This window comes from Coregonus clupeaformis, chromosome 21, assembly GCF_020615455.1.
Source record: "Coregonus clupeaformis isolate EN_2021a chromosome 21, ASM2061545v1, whole genome shotgun sequence".
In the NCBI taxonomy this organism is placed as follows: domain Eukaryota; kingdom Metazoa; phylum Chordata; class Actinopteri; order Salmoniformes; family Salmonidae; genus Coregonus; species Coregonus clupeaformis.
The window spans coordinates 22,142,362-22,158,062 of NC_059212.1; the positions used below are offsets into that span (position 1 = coordinate 22,142,362).

At 42.0% G+C, this 15,701-nt stretch overlaps 1 protein-coding gene across 3 annotated transcripts in view; it reads right to left on the reverse strand.

The window, feature by feature from the left end:
- Nucleotides 1-6,226: 6,226 nt before the first annotated feature.
- si:ch211-106h4.4 (MAM and LDL-receptor class A domain-containing protein 1) overlaps nt 6,227-15,701 on the reverse strand; it is a 64,426-nt gene continuing 54,951 nt past the window's right edge. For all 3 annotated transcript variants that reach the window (XM_045206251.1, XM_045206250.1, XM_045206249.1), the window contains 7 exons: nt 10,332-10,569; nt 8,428-8,587; nt 8,097-8,208; nt 7,567-7,690; nt 7,148-7,244; nt 6,945-6,993; nt 6,227-6,771 (listed from right to left, as the gene is read on the reverse strand). In XM_045206251.1, coding sequence (XP_045062186.1) covers nt 6,670-6,771; nt 6,945-6,993; nt 7,148-7,244; nt 7,567-7,690; nt 8,097-8,208; nt 8,428-8,587; nt 10,332-10,569 — 882 coding nt within the window. In that variant the 3' untranslated portion in view covers nt 6,227-6,669. The remainder of the gene's footprint in view (nt 6,772-6,944; nt 6,994-7,147; nt 7,245-7,566; nt 7,691-8,096; nt 8,209-8,427; nt 8,588-10,331; nt 10,570-15,701) is intronic.

The window sequence follows — 15,701 nt, forward strand, 5'->3', positions numbered from 1 at the left end:
ATGATGATACCATCTATCTTTTCATATTTGTGCAAATCTTTCTAAAACAGAAAATGGATACAATTCAATGGATATCAATCAACAGCTCTGTCGTAGCCGGCCGCGACCGGGAGACCCATGGGGCGGCGCACAATTGGCCCAGCGTCGTCCAGGGTAGGTGAGTGAATGGCCGGCAGGGATGTAGCTCAGTTGGTAGAGCATGGCGTTTGCAACGCCAGGGTTGGGTTGTGGGTTCGTTTCCCACGGGGTGCCAGTATGAAAACATTAAAAAAATAAAAAATAATGTATGCACTCACTAACTGTAAGTCGCTCTGGATAAGAGCGTCTGCTAAATGACAAAAAAATATGTATGGTATAATTTTTTTTTTGAAGGCTAGCTGTATTGGGTGCAGATGACTGAACTGCTCACTTTTGTGTCTGTAGGTTTACAGATGAGGAGGCATACAAAGGTATGTCATTTGGTATTGGTATTTTATGTAGATCACATGTACCATCCTCCTCCCTTACCTCTTCAATGAAGATCCCATAGGCCTCTACATTATGGACAAGGTATGTGTATGAAAACGATTATCAAAAACCAAGGTAGGAATACTGTCATGTGCATGTTTTGTTAATCATCTGTATAATTACTATTTTTGGGATTCACAGACTTCACCCTCCCTACTCCTCTGATGAATATAATAGGAAACCTGTTCGATCACCATGCACTGCAAAATCATTCTGGCTATGGATACGGAGAACATCAACACATTAACATCAACATGGCAGAGGATATACCCATTGGACTTGGGGCTCTACTGGGAGTTTACCTCATATTTTGATTTTTATAATGCTTTGCCACCAGTGGCGGCTCCTGAAAAAATTCTCAGGGGGGGCAATTTTTCTGATGATTTAGGTGACCTACACACATTTAAAAAAAGATATGTCCAGCAACAACATGAAGACAGGGGCAGCATATAAGTCAATACTGATATACACATTACTTGCTTCAAAAAGGCCTCATGGTTGAATTGGAAATATGTGCACCTGAGCATAATTCACAACAAGCAAGCAGGAGCTTTTGATAGAGGCTACTGAAAACATTGATGCAAGTTATTGGTAATAAGAAATTTTTATAGACTTCCATATTCTGCCCTCTTGTATAGATTTGTGAAAATGAACAGTGATAGACATTTTGCCTGAAAACAGAATTTGAAAATAATTTCTAGAAAAGGTAAACACAGCTATCTGTATGGCTTTGTAAAAATGAACAACCATATTCTGGCCAATTGTATAGATTTGTAAATATGATGATGTCTCCTTTCATGCATACATTTTCAAATAAAGCTCTGCTTTGAGAAAGATCGAATGATATTGTTTCACCTTACCTTATGGCCTGCACACTGCTTGTGAAGCTGTCGAGGGCACGTTTGATGAAGACAGCATCGATGTCCTTCTTCTGTGCCCTTGAAAACTTTAGCATTTTTAAGATGGTCATCAAACACCTCATCTAATTGTGCCACAACGTTGACAAGTCCAAGAAAAATACCAGGGTTGGTGGAGCCCTCCGTTTCATCTTTGCCTCGCAAAGCTAACTCAAACACTCCGCAAAACTTCACACACTGGATTAGCCGGCTGAAGATGTGGCGGTTCTTGCTAACCTCATCGTTGTGGCGGCGGACAGCTAGCCTGTATCCCTCATCCAGTTGAGTGACAATGTTCACTCTCCCCAAAGCAGACAATCTCAAACAGCTATCCATGTGGGTCTTTGACAGCTCATGTTTCTTAATCTTTTCTGAAAGATGGTGCATGTCGGTTACACCAGTCGCTGTCCAAGCCGTGCTGTCTGCCGTGCCGCCTTCAGGGTGAAAGAGTAAGCAGGGGTAGCAGAAAACTGCATTAGCTACATCGCAGCCTGCTAGCCAGATTTCTCGTTCATACCAATTTTTGGAAAATCCTCGGGTGTAGGACTTTCCCCCTTTAGTAGAAACCTGTTGAATTATTAAATTTGGTCTGGGAGGTCCTAATTGTTTCGTTGCCAATTTATCTTGATTTGTTCGCCGACAAAAAGGAACTTCTTTCAAAGAGACAATCGAGTTGCACTGAAGGGTAGCCATGTTGACAGTAGTAATGAATTGATTGACGAGGCTACCCGCTCTTTTCTTAGTTACGTTCATGGTTATGTTACGTATGACGAAAGCGCGTAAGTGCAAGCCCTCAGAATCGCATAGAGATTGTATTGAAAGCTCTGATATTTGAAAAAAAAGGATTTTACATTAGAGGCTATGAGAGACTTCTGGGCGATTTTCAACCTGACTGAAATCGCCCCAAAACGGGCGGGGACATTTGAAGCACGACTTTAGCCTGATTGGACATTTAGTGGCAGATCAGACGTCTAGATTAGAACACTGATAACTACTGTTGCCGTGATATAATTTATTAGAAAAAAAATCCCTTCCTTTTCCCGTTTGGCAGTGCGTCGCCCATATCGCCCTAATGAACACACCGCCCCTGTTTGCCACTAAAATCCTAATAAACACTGACAACTAAAATCTTGTGTTATTGTTGTTATTGTTAAGCGTATTACTACTACTACTACTACTACAAATAATAATAATAATAATAATAGGGGAAGTAGTTAAAAAATTAACCCCAAAAGGTTATTCAAAAGGTTATTCGAGGATCCATTAAAAGGGGTGCCCATTATTTGCTGTGTAATTTTTATACAAAGTTTGTAAATAGCAGCTAAATACTGTACATACAGTTGAAGTCGTAAGTTTACATACACCTTAGCCAAATACATTTAAACTCAGTTTTTCACAATTCCTGACATTTAATCCTAGTAAAAATTCCCTGTCATAGATCAGTTAGGATCACCACTTTATTTTAAGAATGTGAAATGTCAGAATAATAGTAGAGAGAATGATTTATTTCGGCTTTTATTTATTTCATCACATTCCCAGTGGGTCAGAAGTTTACATACAGCATTGCCTTTAAATTGTTAAACTTGGGTCAAACGTTTTGGGTAGCCTTCCACAAGCTTCCCACAATAACTTGGGTGACTTTGGCCCATTCCTCCTGACAGAGCTGGTGTAACTGAGGCAGGTTTGTAGGCCTCCTTGCTCGCACACGCTTTTTCAGTTCTGCCCACACATTTTCTATAGGATTGAGGTCAGGGCTTATTGATGGCCACTCCAATACCTTGACTGTTATCCTTAAGCCATTTTGCCACAACTTTGGAATATTGGGGTCATTGTCCATTGTCCATTTGAAAGACCCATTTGTGACCAAGCTTTAACTTCCTGACTGATGTCTTGAGATGTTGCTTCAATATATCCACATAATTTTCCTTCCTCATGATGACATCTATTTTGTGAAGTGCACCAGTCCCTCCTGCAGCAAAGCACCCCCACAGCATGATGCTGCCACCCCCGTGCTTCACGGTTGGGATGGTGTTCTTCGGCTTGCAAGCAGCCCCCTTTTTCCTCCAAACATAACTATGGTCATTATGGCCAAACCGTTTTATGTTTGTTTCATCAGACCAGAGGACATTTCTCCAAAAAGTACGATCTTTCTCCCCATGTGCAGTTGCAAACCGTAGTCTGGCTTTTTTTACGGCGGTTTTGGAGCAGTGGGTTCTTCCTTGCTGAGCGGCCATTCAGGTTATGTCGCTATAGGACTCGTTTTACTGTGGATATAGATACTTACAGTGGGGAGAACAAGTATTTGATACACTGCCGATTTTGCAGGTTTTCCTACTTACAAAGCATGTAGAGGTCTGTCATTTTTATCATAGGTACACTTCAACTGTGAGAGACGGAATCTAAAACAAAAATCCAGAAAATCACATTGTATGATTTTTAAGTAATTCATTTGCATTTTATTGCATGACATAAGTATTTGATACATCAGAAAAGCAGAACTTAATATTTGGTACAGAAACCTTTGTTTGCAATTACAGAGATCATACGTTTCCTGTAGGTCTTGACCAGGTTTGCACACACTGCAGCAGGGATTTTGGCCCACTCCTCCATACAGACCTTCTCCAGATCCTTCTGGTTTCGGGGCTGTCGCTGGGCAATATGGACTTTCAGCTCCCTCCAAAGATTTTCTATTGGGTTCAGGTCTGGAGACTGGCTAGGCCACTCCAGGACCTTGAGATGCTTCTTACGGAGCCACTCCTTAGTTGCCCTGGCTGTGTGTTTGGGGTCATTGTCATGCTGGAAGACACAGCCACGATCCATCTTCAATGCTCTTACTGAGGGAAGGAGGTTGTTGGCCAAGATCACGCGATACATGGCCCCATCCATCCTCCCCTCAATACGGTGCAGTCGTCCTGTCCCCTTTGCAGAAAAGCATCTCCAAAGAATGATGTTTCCACCTCCATGCTTCATGGTTGGGATGGTGTGCTTGGGGTTGTACTCATCCTTCTTCTTCCTCCAAACACGGCGAGTGGAGTTTAGACCAAAAAGCTCTATTTTTGTTTCATCAGACCACATGACCTTCTCCCATTCCTCCTCTGGATTATCCAGATGGTCATTGGCAAACTTCAGATGGGCCTGGACATGCGCTGGCTTGAGCAGGGGGACCTTGCGTGCGCTGCAGGATTTTAATCCATGACGGTGTAGTGTGTTACTAATGGTTTCTTTGAGACTGTGGTCCCAGCTCTCTTCAGGTCATTGACCAGGTCCTGCCGTGTAGTTCTGGGCTGATTCCTCACCTTCCTCATGATCATTGATGCCCCACGAGGTGAGATCTTGCATGGAGCCCCAGACCGAGGGTAATTGACCGTCATCTTGAACTTCTTCCATTTTCTAATAATTGCGCCAACAGTTGTTGCCTTCTCACCAAGCTGCTTGCCTATTGTCCTGTAGCCCATCCCAGCCTTGTGCAGGTCTACAATTTTATCCCTGATGTCCTTACACAGCTCTCTGGTCTTAGCCATTGTGGAGAGGTTGGAGTCTGTTTGATTGAGTGTGTGGACAGGTGTCTTTTATACAGTTAACGAGTTCAAACAGGTGCAGTTAATACAGGTAATGAGTGGAGAACAGGAGGGCTTCTTAAAGAAAAACTAACAGGTCTGTGAGAGCCGGAATTCTTACTGGTTGCTAGGTGATCAAATACTTATGTCATGCAATAAAATGCAAATTAATTACTTAAAAATCATACAATGTGATTTTCTGGATTTTTGTTTTAGATTCCATCTCTCACAGTTGAAGTGTACATATGATACAAATTACAGACCTCTACATGCTTTGTAAGTAGGAAAAGCTACAAAATCGGCAGTGTGTCAAATACTTGTTCTCCCCACTGTATGTACCGGTTTCCTCCAGGATCTTCACAAGATCCTTTGCTGTTGTTCTGGGATTGATTTGCACTTTTCGCACCAAAGTATGCTCATCTCTAGGAGACAGAACGCATCTCCTTCCTGAGCGGTATGACGGCTGCGTGGTCCCATGGTGTTTATATTTGCGTACTATTGTTTGTACAGATGAACGTGGTACCTTCAGGCGTTTGGAAATGGCTCCCAATGATGAACCAGACTTGTGGAGGTCTACAATTTTTTATGAGGTCTTGGCTGATTTCTTTTGATTTCCCCCCTGATTTCAAGCAAAGAGGCACTGAGTTTGAAGGTAGGCCTTGAAATCCATCCACAGGTACACCTCCAATTGACTCAAATTATATCAATTAGCCTAACAGAAGCTTCTAAAGCCATGACATAATTTTCTGGAATTTTCCAAGCTGTTTAAAGGCACAGTCAACTTAGTGTATGTAAACTTCTGACACACTGGAATTGTGATACAGTGAATTATAAGTGAAATAATCTGTCTGTAAACAATTGTTGGAAAAATGACTTGTGTCATGCACAAAGTAGATAGTCCTAACTGACTTGCCTAAACTATAATTTGTTAACAAGAAATCCGACATTGCGGGGGTCCAGGGAAACTGTGTTATGCCAGTGTGTCTGGCAGAGAGAGACAGCGATCAGAGGAAGTCTGGGTGTTTGCTACCATGTCTCTGCTGGATGTGCCAGGGCATGGCTGAACTGAGTCTGGGACCTGGGATGGATGGATAGTGGGCTAGGGCTTGGAGAGAGGTCTGGGGACTGGGGATGGGGCTGGGAGAGAGGGCTGCGGATGGGGCTTGGAGAGAGGGCTGGGGATGGTGCTTGGAGAGAGGGCTAGGGATGAGGCAGGAGATGGTTGTCTTATTTACAGGTTAGAGAGGCAAAGACTGAAGAAGAAACTTGTAAATAACCATTTATTACAGTAAAGTGAAACAGCTACAAAGATTTCTGGTTTTTGGTTTATGTAATGTCATTATGAATATATCACTTTTTAACATAGCTATTGATCTTTATCAACATTGTCACTATGGTAAATGCAATTCCCGAGCATAAAATAATAAACATATATCAATAGAGCTTTCCTAAGACTATAATATGAATACTGTTAGATACAAACTGTTGCTTATACACTTCAGTTGACACTGTGCTTAGTAGTGTTTGAGTTTGAAGTTGAGTTTATTTTAAGTTTTACAGGGATAGCGCACATGAATCAATGTTTCAGTAAAAGGGACGGTTTTAGCCAGCCAGCAAATTTTCAACTGCTGTCCCTAGTGTACATTGTAACTTTTTTTGGTTATGAGCTCATGAGAACAATTATGAGAACGGTTTGGAGTTATTCCTCCTCAAGCATCAGAGGTAACCACTCTGAACTCTGCAGTGTCTGAAGAGGAATCATACAAGATGTTGAAGAATGACAGGTCAGAGTCCCTTCCGTGTTCTAAACCCTGGAAATAAAAACTGAGTATCTTTATATAGTCCTAGACAGAGCACAACTTGGCCAATATGGCTCTCAAACACACTTTTTCATTATGGCAATGACAGTCATAACTTTCAACAGTATAGAATATGATTTTGTGATAGTGTTCAGTATTTTATGTAATCATGTAATTATACTTACGTTGTTAGGATTGAAAACAGGGACATTATTTTCCAGAGGTTTAGGTAGGCTGTGGGGAAGATGTCACTGAATTATATCTGTTGTGATCAGATATCGTTTGATCTATTTTACATTGTAACCACAAATATCATAATCATCATCAAAGACATCACCAATTCATTATTACCAACTTTATCATCATCATCATTCTCATCATGACATACTTGGTGGAGCGTTTCCGTTGGAGTGCAAAGAGAACAGTGGCGATGACAGTCAGCACCAGCAGAGAGAAAACCCCTCCCAACCACACATACAATGAATCTGTAGGTACAAGAACACATTAGAGAATTCAAAAGTTAGTGTACATTGTACATTTGTTTGTATCATTGTGCACATTAGTGTAACACCCTTGTCAAAAGGGGTAGTTAGTAAATTCATCCTAATACCATCCTGCCGACTACGCCAAAAGTCTAAACCTGAGGGCTGAGTGACCATTGATCAGACATTCCAGCCCAGTAAGAACAAGTCCAGCCCAGTCCAGTACAATACAGATCAGTGCAGTGTAGTCCAGTCCAGCCTAGTGCAGTGCAGTAGAGCACAGCACAGTCTAGCACAGTCTAGTACAATACAGAGAGAGGCCTACTATCTGTAGTAGGAGTTGGAGTGTCTGTGGGTACGGTGTTGTAGCAGTGACCAGGCTGGATGGTGATGTCATCTAGAGCCACATCACCGCCGGGGGCCCGGCCCCTCCAGTACATGAACACAAACTGTGGAGGGGACAGGACACAGCCTTTATATAATCACAGACATACACAGTATAATTAGTGACACAGCAGTCTCACATTACCATACTTCCAAGTCTTGTTCATGACTTGGCTTGGAAGCCTGGGAATTGGGAATTGTGGTTTATGACACAGGTAGTCACACACTAATACAGTAGTACAGTAATGTTTAATCAAACCAGGAACAAAACGTACATAGAGCAGCAAGTCTAACTTAGCCACATAGAGCATTTGCATCTATTTTATTATGTTTTTTTTTGTCCTGGAGAAAACAAATATACATTTAAGAAGATCCTTGTATGGTTTCCTGGCCACTACAACAACCACAAAATATAAAGCCTCCCTGAAGAGTTAAATTAGTTACTTAATACTTATGACTGTAGACACTTACCCAGAATGGCTGTGTATAATCCACATATACGCTGCCCTCCAACCACACGTCTCCCTGGCTGCCTGACTCCGTCCACAAGACATCAACTGCACCTCCACTAGCATGCTGTTTACTGGGGGAATGAAAGAATAAACCAATCAATAAACCAATCAATCCACCCATTCATACTCCCATCCATCCACCAACCCAACTGTCTGTCTGTCTGTCCATCCATCCATCCATCCATCCATCCATCCATCCATCCATCCATCCATCCATCCATCCATCCATCCATCCATCCATCCATCCATCCATCCATCCATCCATCCATCGACAACACGATCGTACCCACCTGTCATTGCTGTAGAGGTTGAGGGTCCCGATGTGAGGGCCATACATGTGAAACCAGAATGTCAGACAGTACCCCCTGCTGTCCGGCTGCAGTATCTCACTCAACAGCATGGATCTGTCTCCCCATTGGCCCACAGAACTGTCCACATACAGGTAGTAACCTGGGAGGAGACAGGACAGGGAGCAACTAAGGAGCCTTTTCTGACCAGCATCCCATTGACAGCCAGAATAGCCAAAATATATAACTGAACCTTAACCCTAACCTTAAAGGGATAGTACTGGATTTTGGCAAGTTCCCTTTATCTACTTCCCAAGAGTCAGTTTAACTCGTGGATACCATTTTTATGTATCTGCGTGCAGTTTGAAAGAAGTTGCTAACTAGCGTTAGCGCAATTGCTAACTAGCGTTAGCGTAATGACTGGAAGTCTATGTAGACTTCTAGTCATTGCGTCAAAAGCTAGTTAGCATTGGCTTGCGAAACTACCTCTGACCTCCTTTATTCTGGACGCAGATACATAAAAATGATATCCACTTGTTCATCTGACTCTGAGGAAGTAGATAAAGGGAACTTGACAAAATCCTGAACTATCCCTTTAATGTTAGGTTTAAGGTAAGGGTCAGTTATATATTTTGGTTAGTTGGGCTGTCCCTTTATCCAAACCCTTAACCTTAACCCTAACCCAGGTGTGTCAAACTCAATCAGTGCAAGGGCCATACTGAAAAAACACAAACTGGCCATTGTTTTATTAGAAAAAATATGGCCCTTCATAATGTCCACCTATGTACATAGGATGCTGTATATAGCATTTTATACACATATTTTTTAAAAAAATATAAATGTGTCCAGCCTTTGCTGCTTGCAGATGTGCATTAGGCTACATGCTGCGACCCTAATAAAAGACAATTTAATAACTCAAAATAACAAAAACGTAGGTAGGTTGTTGTAACATTTAACTGAAAACATGTTTTTCATTTTTTTGCACTGCATGGATCACCGGTGCGGTTGAATGCGGCATTGCTGTATGGCAGTGGAGGCTGGTGGGAGGAGCTATAGGAGGACAGGTAATGGTTGTAATGGAATAAATGGAACAGAGTCAAACATGTGGTTTCCATATGTTTGATACTGTTCCATTCATTCCATTCCAGCCATTCCAATAAGCCTGTCCTCCTAAAGCTCCTCCCACCAGCCTCATCTGCTGTATGGTGCACTCAAAGGGCCGGTTTCCCGGACACAGATTAAGCCTAGCCTAGTACTGGACTAAAAAGTGCTTTCAATGGAGATTCTTTCCATTTATCTTGCTTTTTAGTCCAGGATTAGTCTTAATCTGTGTCCAGGAAACCGCCCCATTATGTTTTGTAGTAACCCATTGGAAACTAAACTTGGCATGGACATTTCGCCTACAACACGTTTAAAACTTTCAGTCTGGTAGAAGATTCGGTCAGTGCCATTAGTGATGATATGATACAGTGCTCTGGCTGGCTCGTGTGTGGGTGGGTCTGGGAGGAGGGGTGTGTGTGTGGCAGTGCACTGCCGTTTGGCGTGCAGCACGTTGGTTGTGACAATGCATCGTGGGCTGTATGGAAGCGGGACAAAATGAATTGACAACCCAAATCACTGTGTGGGCCGGATAGAAATGTGTCACGGGGCGGATTCAGCCCGCGGGCCTTTTGTTTGACATGTGTCCTAACCCTAACCATAACCTAATTTTAACAAATTCGAAATTAAATTAAATAGCCCTTTGCACGTCAGCCACATCCCCTGCGTTTTTTCCCACAGGACAGGTACACGTAACACAAACACAGAGACAATCATACCTTTACTTCAACAATAAGAACTCACATTTTCATTCTCTGTTTGAAAATATTTTGCTATGTTGTGCCGTACTGAACATGACCCATGCTCACCTAGGGAGGAGTTGGTGGTGTGGTCCACACTGGGCCCAGTGTTGGGGTTCAGGGAGGCCCCTCTGCTCCTCAGCCAGTCCCCCTCATCCACCCCTGCCATGGCCACGTTGGTCCAGCCACACAGGTTGGTCTGGAAGTCACAGTGTCCAGGTGGAGGACAGGGGCTGCTGGTTACCAGGATGTCATCAAAGGCCATGTCCCCCTCATCACTGCTCCCCTTCACCCCCTCCACAATGATCTGCAACAACATAACAGCTTTGAGAACCACCAGAAACATAATCACCATAATATACAGCAGTGGTTTTCAAACCTCTCCTTGTGGACCTCCAGACGTTTCACAATTTTGTTGTAGCCCTGAAATAGCTCACCTGATTCACCTGATACACCTATTCAAGAGCTTGATGATTAAATAAAATAAAATGGCATTTGTCACACACGCCGAATACAACTGTTGTAGACCTTACAGTGAAATGCTTGCTTACATGCTGACCAGACTGGACACGTCACGTGCGCGAGCGTTGGAAAATAAATGTACACATACATGTAATTCAATCATTGCACTCACACTGCTCGCGCGTGGCCAGGCGCTAAAATAGAACTTGGTTCTATTTGTGATGCTTGACGCGCTGCAAGTACTGCCTCTCCCATCTCCTCATTGGTTTTTAGGAGCATATACCCACCTGGGTGATTGAAAGATGAACTGAGGTCCACACTCCAGTCAGTGGTGGTAATGCATCTTAAAGTTGGTTGCCAACCAACATATAAAGTCCAAAGAAGAAGAAGCCTGAAGGAAGCCTGAACTTGGTTTACCGTTTTATCTGTGGATTAATTGTTGGAGTAGAGGACCTTGTGCATTTCAGGTAAAATAACAACCCAATGTTTATATCCCAGGACAAATTAGCTAGCAACAACATGCTAGCTAGCTAAATTGCCATAAATGTTCAATGCTTTTCGACCTGTCCCCAAATTAATATAAATTTAGTTGGTTCAGATTTTGTTTTGATATTTCAACCTGCGTGTCCTGATCTTGTCTGATGTGGAAGGAAAATATCAACATGCATGCGGTCTGGTCAGCATGTAATGAACCTTTCCCAACAATGCAGAGTTAAAAGAATTATAATAAAAAATAAAATAGTAACTAACACAAGAGGAATAAAATAAAATACACAAGAATGGAGCTATATATGGAGCTATATTTTAAAGCCGCATCAAGAAATGGAGTCTATCATAGTTCATGTGGGATCCATTGACATTATGAAGCTTAGCTCAGAAAAGCTGAAGATGGATTTTAAAGAACTGATTGGGTCACTACTTGACACCAACAAATGCCCCATAATACCTGGCCCTCTGCCCCCCCTAAATCGTGGCATTGAACGGTTCAGCAGACTTTTAGCCCTCCATAACTGGCTACGAAACTATTGCAGCTCTGTGGGTGTAACATTTATTGACAATTTTGATACCTTCTGGAAACAAATCGTATTATAAGGAGGATGGGATCCACCCAAATCATTTGGGTTCCTGGATCCTTTCACAACATTATAAGGCTGGTTGAGACAATGACTTATCAATAACCCAAGCCCAGCTCATTTAATCCCTACCATTGTGTCGCTGAGTTGTCATAATGCTTCAGCAAATGTACATTATCCCAGGGGCATTGGAAGACACAATGAAAGTTACCTAATTTATGTCCCTCTTACTGCCCTGAATGCCTCTGCTGATCCCACAGCTATTGTATGCAGTAATAATGTGCCTATGAACCAGAGTGATACTGTTAGCACTCAGGCGGTGTGCCCTAGTAGGAAGTCCACTGTGTGCAGCTCACCCTGCACTAACATAAATAACATGAGCATGTCTACCTCTGCTAAGCTTCCCAGTAAAGCAATAAAACAATCAAGCATCCCAGAAAAGTGCTAAAAATAGCCCACTATAACATACAGTGCATTCGGAAAGTATTCAGACCCCTTGACTTTTTCCACATTTTGTTATGTTACAGCCTTATTCTAAAATTGATCTACACACAAAACCCCATAATGACAAAGCAAATTTTTTTTGCAAATGTATAAAAAAAAACTGGAAATATCACATTTACATAAGTATTCAGACCCTTTACTCAGTACTTTGTTGAAGCACCTTTGGCAGCGATTACAGCCTTGAGTCTTCTTGGGTATGATGCTACAAGCTTGGCACACCTGTATTTGGGGAGTTTCTCCCATTCTTCTCTGCAGATCCTCTCAAGCTCGGTTAGGTTGCATGGGGAGCGTCGCTGCACAATTATTTTCAGGTCTCTCCAGAGATTTTTGATTGGGTTCAAGTCTGGGCTCTGGCTGGGCCACTCAAGGACATTCAGAGACTTGTCCTGAAGCCACTCCTGTGTTGTCTTGGCTGTGTGCTTAGGGTCGTTATCCTGTTGGAAGGTGAACCTCCGCCCCAGTCGGAGGTCCTGAGTGCTCTGGAGCAGGTTTTCATCAAGGATATCTCTGTACTTTGCTCCGTTCATCTTTCCCTCAATCCTGACTAGTCTCCCAGTCCCTGCCGCTGAAAAACATCCCCAAAGCATGATGCTGCCACCACTATGCTTCACCGTAGAGATGGTGTCAGGTTTCCTCCAGACATGACGCTTGGCATTCAGGCCAAAGAGTTCAATCTTGGTATCATCAGACATGAGAATCTTGTTTCTCATGGTCTGAGAGTGTTTAGGTGCCTTTTGGCAAACTCCAAGCGGGCTGTTATGTGCCTTTTACTGAGGAGTGGATTCCATCTGGCCACTACCATAATGGCCTGATTGGTAGAGTGCTGCAGAGGTGGTTGTCCTTCTGGAAGGTTCTCCCATCTCCACAGAAGAACTCTCTCTCAATTCCTTCGACCTCATGGCTTGGGTTTTGCTCTGACATGCACTGTCAACTGTGGGACCTTATATAGACAGGTGTGTGCCTTTCCAAATCATGTCCAATCAATTGAATTTACTACAGCTGGACTCCAATCAAGTTGTAAAAACATCTCAAGGATGATCAATGGAAACAGCATGCACCTGAGCTCAATTCCGAGTCTCATTGCAAAGGGTCTGAATACTTATGTAAATAAGGTATTTCTGTTTTTGATTTGTAATACGTTTGCAAAAATTTATAAAAACCTGTTTTCGCTTTGTCTTTATGGGGTATTGTGTGTAGATTGGTGAGTAAAAACATGTATTTAATCAATTTTAGAAATAGGCTGTAATGTAACAAAATGTGGAAAAAGTCAAGGGGTCTGAATACTTTCCGAATGCACTGTATGTAGCTTAAGAAAGAAGGTTCATGAAATCAATCATTTGCTAGTAACAGATGACATTCATATTCTGACAATCTCTGAAACTCACTTAGATAATACCTTTGATGATACAGTGGTAGCAATACATGGTTATAAGATCTACAGAAAATACAGAAATGCCAAAGGTGGAGGTGTTGCCGTTTATATTCAGAACCACATTTCTGTAAAGCTTAGAGAGAATCTCATGTTAAATACCGTTGAAGTAATGTGGCTACAAGTTCATCTGCCTCACCTAAAGCCCATTCTGGTGGGAAGCTGCTATAGACCACCAAGAGCTAACAGTCAGTATCTGGATAACGTGTGAAATGCTTGATAATGTATGTGATATCAATAGAGAGGTATCTTTTCTGGGTTATTTAAATACTGACTGGCTTTCATCAGGCTGCCCACTCAAGAGAAAACTTTAAACTGTAACTAGTGCCTGCAACCTGGTTCAGGCTATCAGTCAACCTACCAGGGTAGTTACAAACAGCACAGGAATGAAATCATCAACATGTATTGATCACATCTTTACTAATGCTGCTTTAAAGCAGTATCCACATCCATCGGATGTAGTGATCACAATATAGGAAAACCAAAGTTCCAAAGGCTGGGCCTAATATAGTGTATAAGAGGTCATGCAATACGTTTTGATTCCTATGTTGTTGATGTTAAGAATATTTGTTGGTCCGTGGTGTGTAATGAAGGGCAACCAGACTCTGCACTTGACACATTTATGAGTGCTTATCCCAGTTACTTATAAGCATGCACCCATTAAGAAAATGACAGTAGAAACTGTTAAATCCCCGTGGACTGATGAGGAATTGAAAAATGATATGGTTGAGAGGGATTAGGCAAACGGAATGGCTAATAAGTCTAGCTGCACAACCGATTGGCAAATGTACTGCAAATTGAGAAATCATGTGACTAAACTGAATAAAAGAAAATGAACTAAACTATGAAACAAAGATAAATGACAAAAAATGATAGTAAAAAGCTTTGGAGCACCTTAAATGAAATTTTTTGGGAAAAAGGCAAACTCAGCTCCATCATTCAATGAATCAGATGGCTCATTCATCACAAAACCCACTGATATTGCCAACTACTTTAATGATTTTTTCATTGGCAAGATTAGCAAACTTAGGCATGACATGCCAGCAACAAACCCTGACACTACACACCCAAGTATATCTGACCAAATTATGAAAGACAAGCATTGTAATTTTTTATTCCATGTGGAAGAGGTTAAATAATTATTGTTGTCTATCAACAATGGCAAGCCACCGGGGTCTAACAACTTGGATGGAAAATTACTGAGGATAATAGTGGACAATATTGCCACTCCTATTTGCCATATTTTCAATTTAAGCCTACTAGAAAGTGTTTGCCCTCAGGCCTGGAGGGAAGCAAAAGTCATGCAGCTACCTAAGAATAGTAAAGCCACCTTTACTGGCTCAAATAGCTGACCAATCAGCCTGTTTCCAAACCTTAGAAAACTTTTGGAAAAAATTGTGTTTTACCAGATACAATGCTATTTTACAGTAAACAAATTGACAACAGACTTTCAGCACACTTATTGGGAACAAGCACAGCCCTTACACAAATGACTGATGATTGGCAGAGAGAAATTTAAGATTGTGGGGGCTGTTTTGTTAGACTTCAGTGCGGCTTTTTGACATTATCGATCATCGTCTGCTGCTGAAACAACGTGTGTGTTATGGCTTCATACCCCCTGCTATATTGTGGATAAAGAGTTACCTGTCTAACAGAACACAGAGGGTGTTCTTTAATGGAATCCTCTCCAACATAATCCAGGTAGAATCAGGAATTCCCCAGGGCAGCTATCTAGGCCCCTTACTTTTTTAAATCTTTACTAACGACATGCCACTGGCTTTGAGTAGAACCAGTGTGTCGATGTATGCAGATGACTCAACACTATACACGTCAGCTACTACAGCGACTGAAATGACTGCAACACTTAGCAAAGAGCTGCAGTTAGTTTCAGAATGGGTGGCAAGGAATAGGTTAGTCCTAAATATATCAAAAACTAAAAGCATTGTATTTGGGACAAATCATTCACTAAAC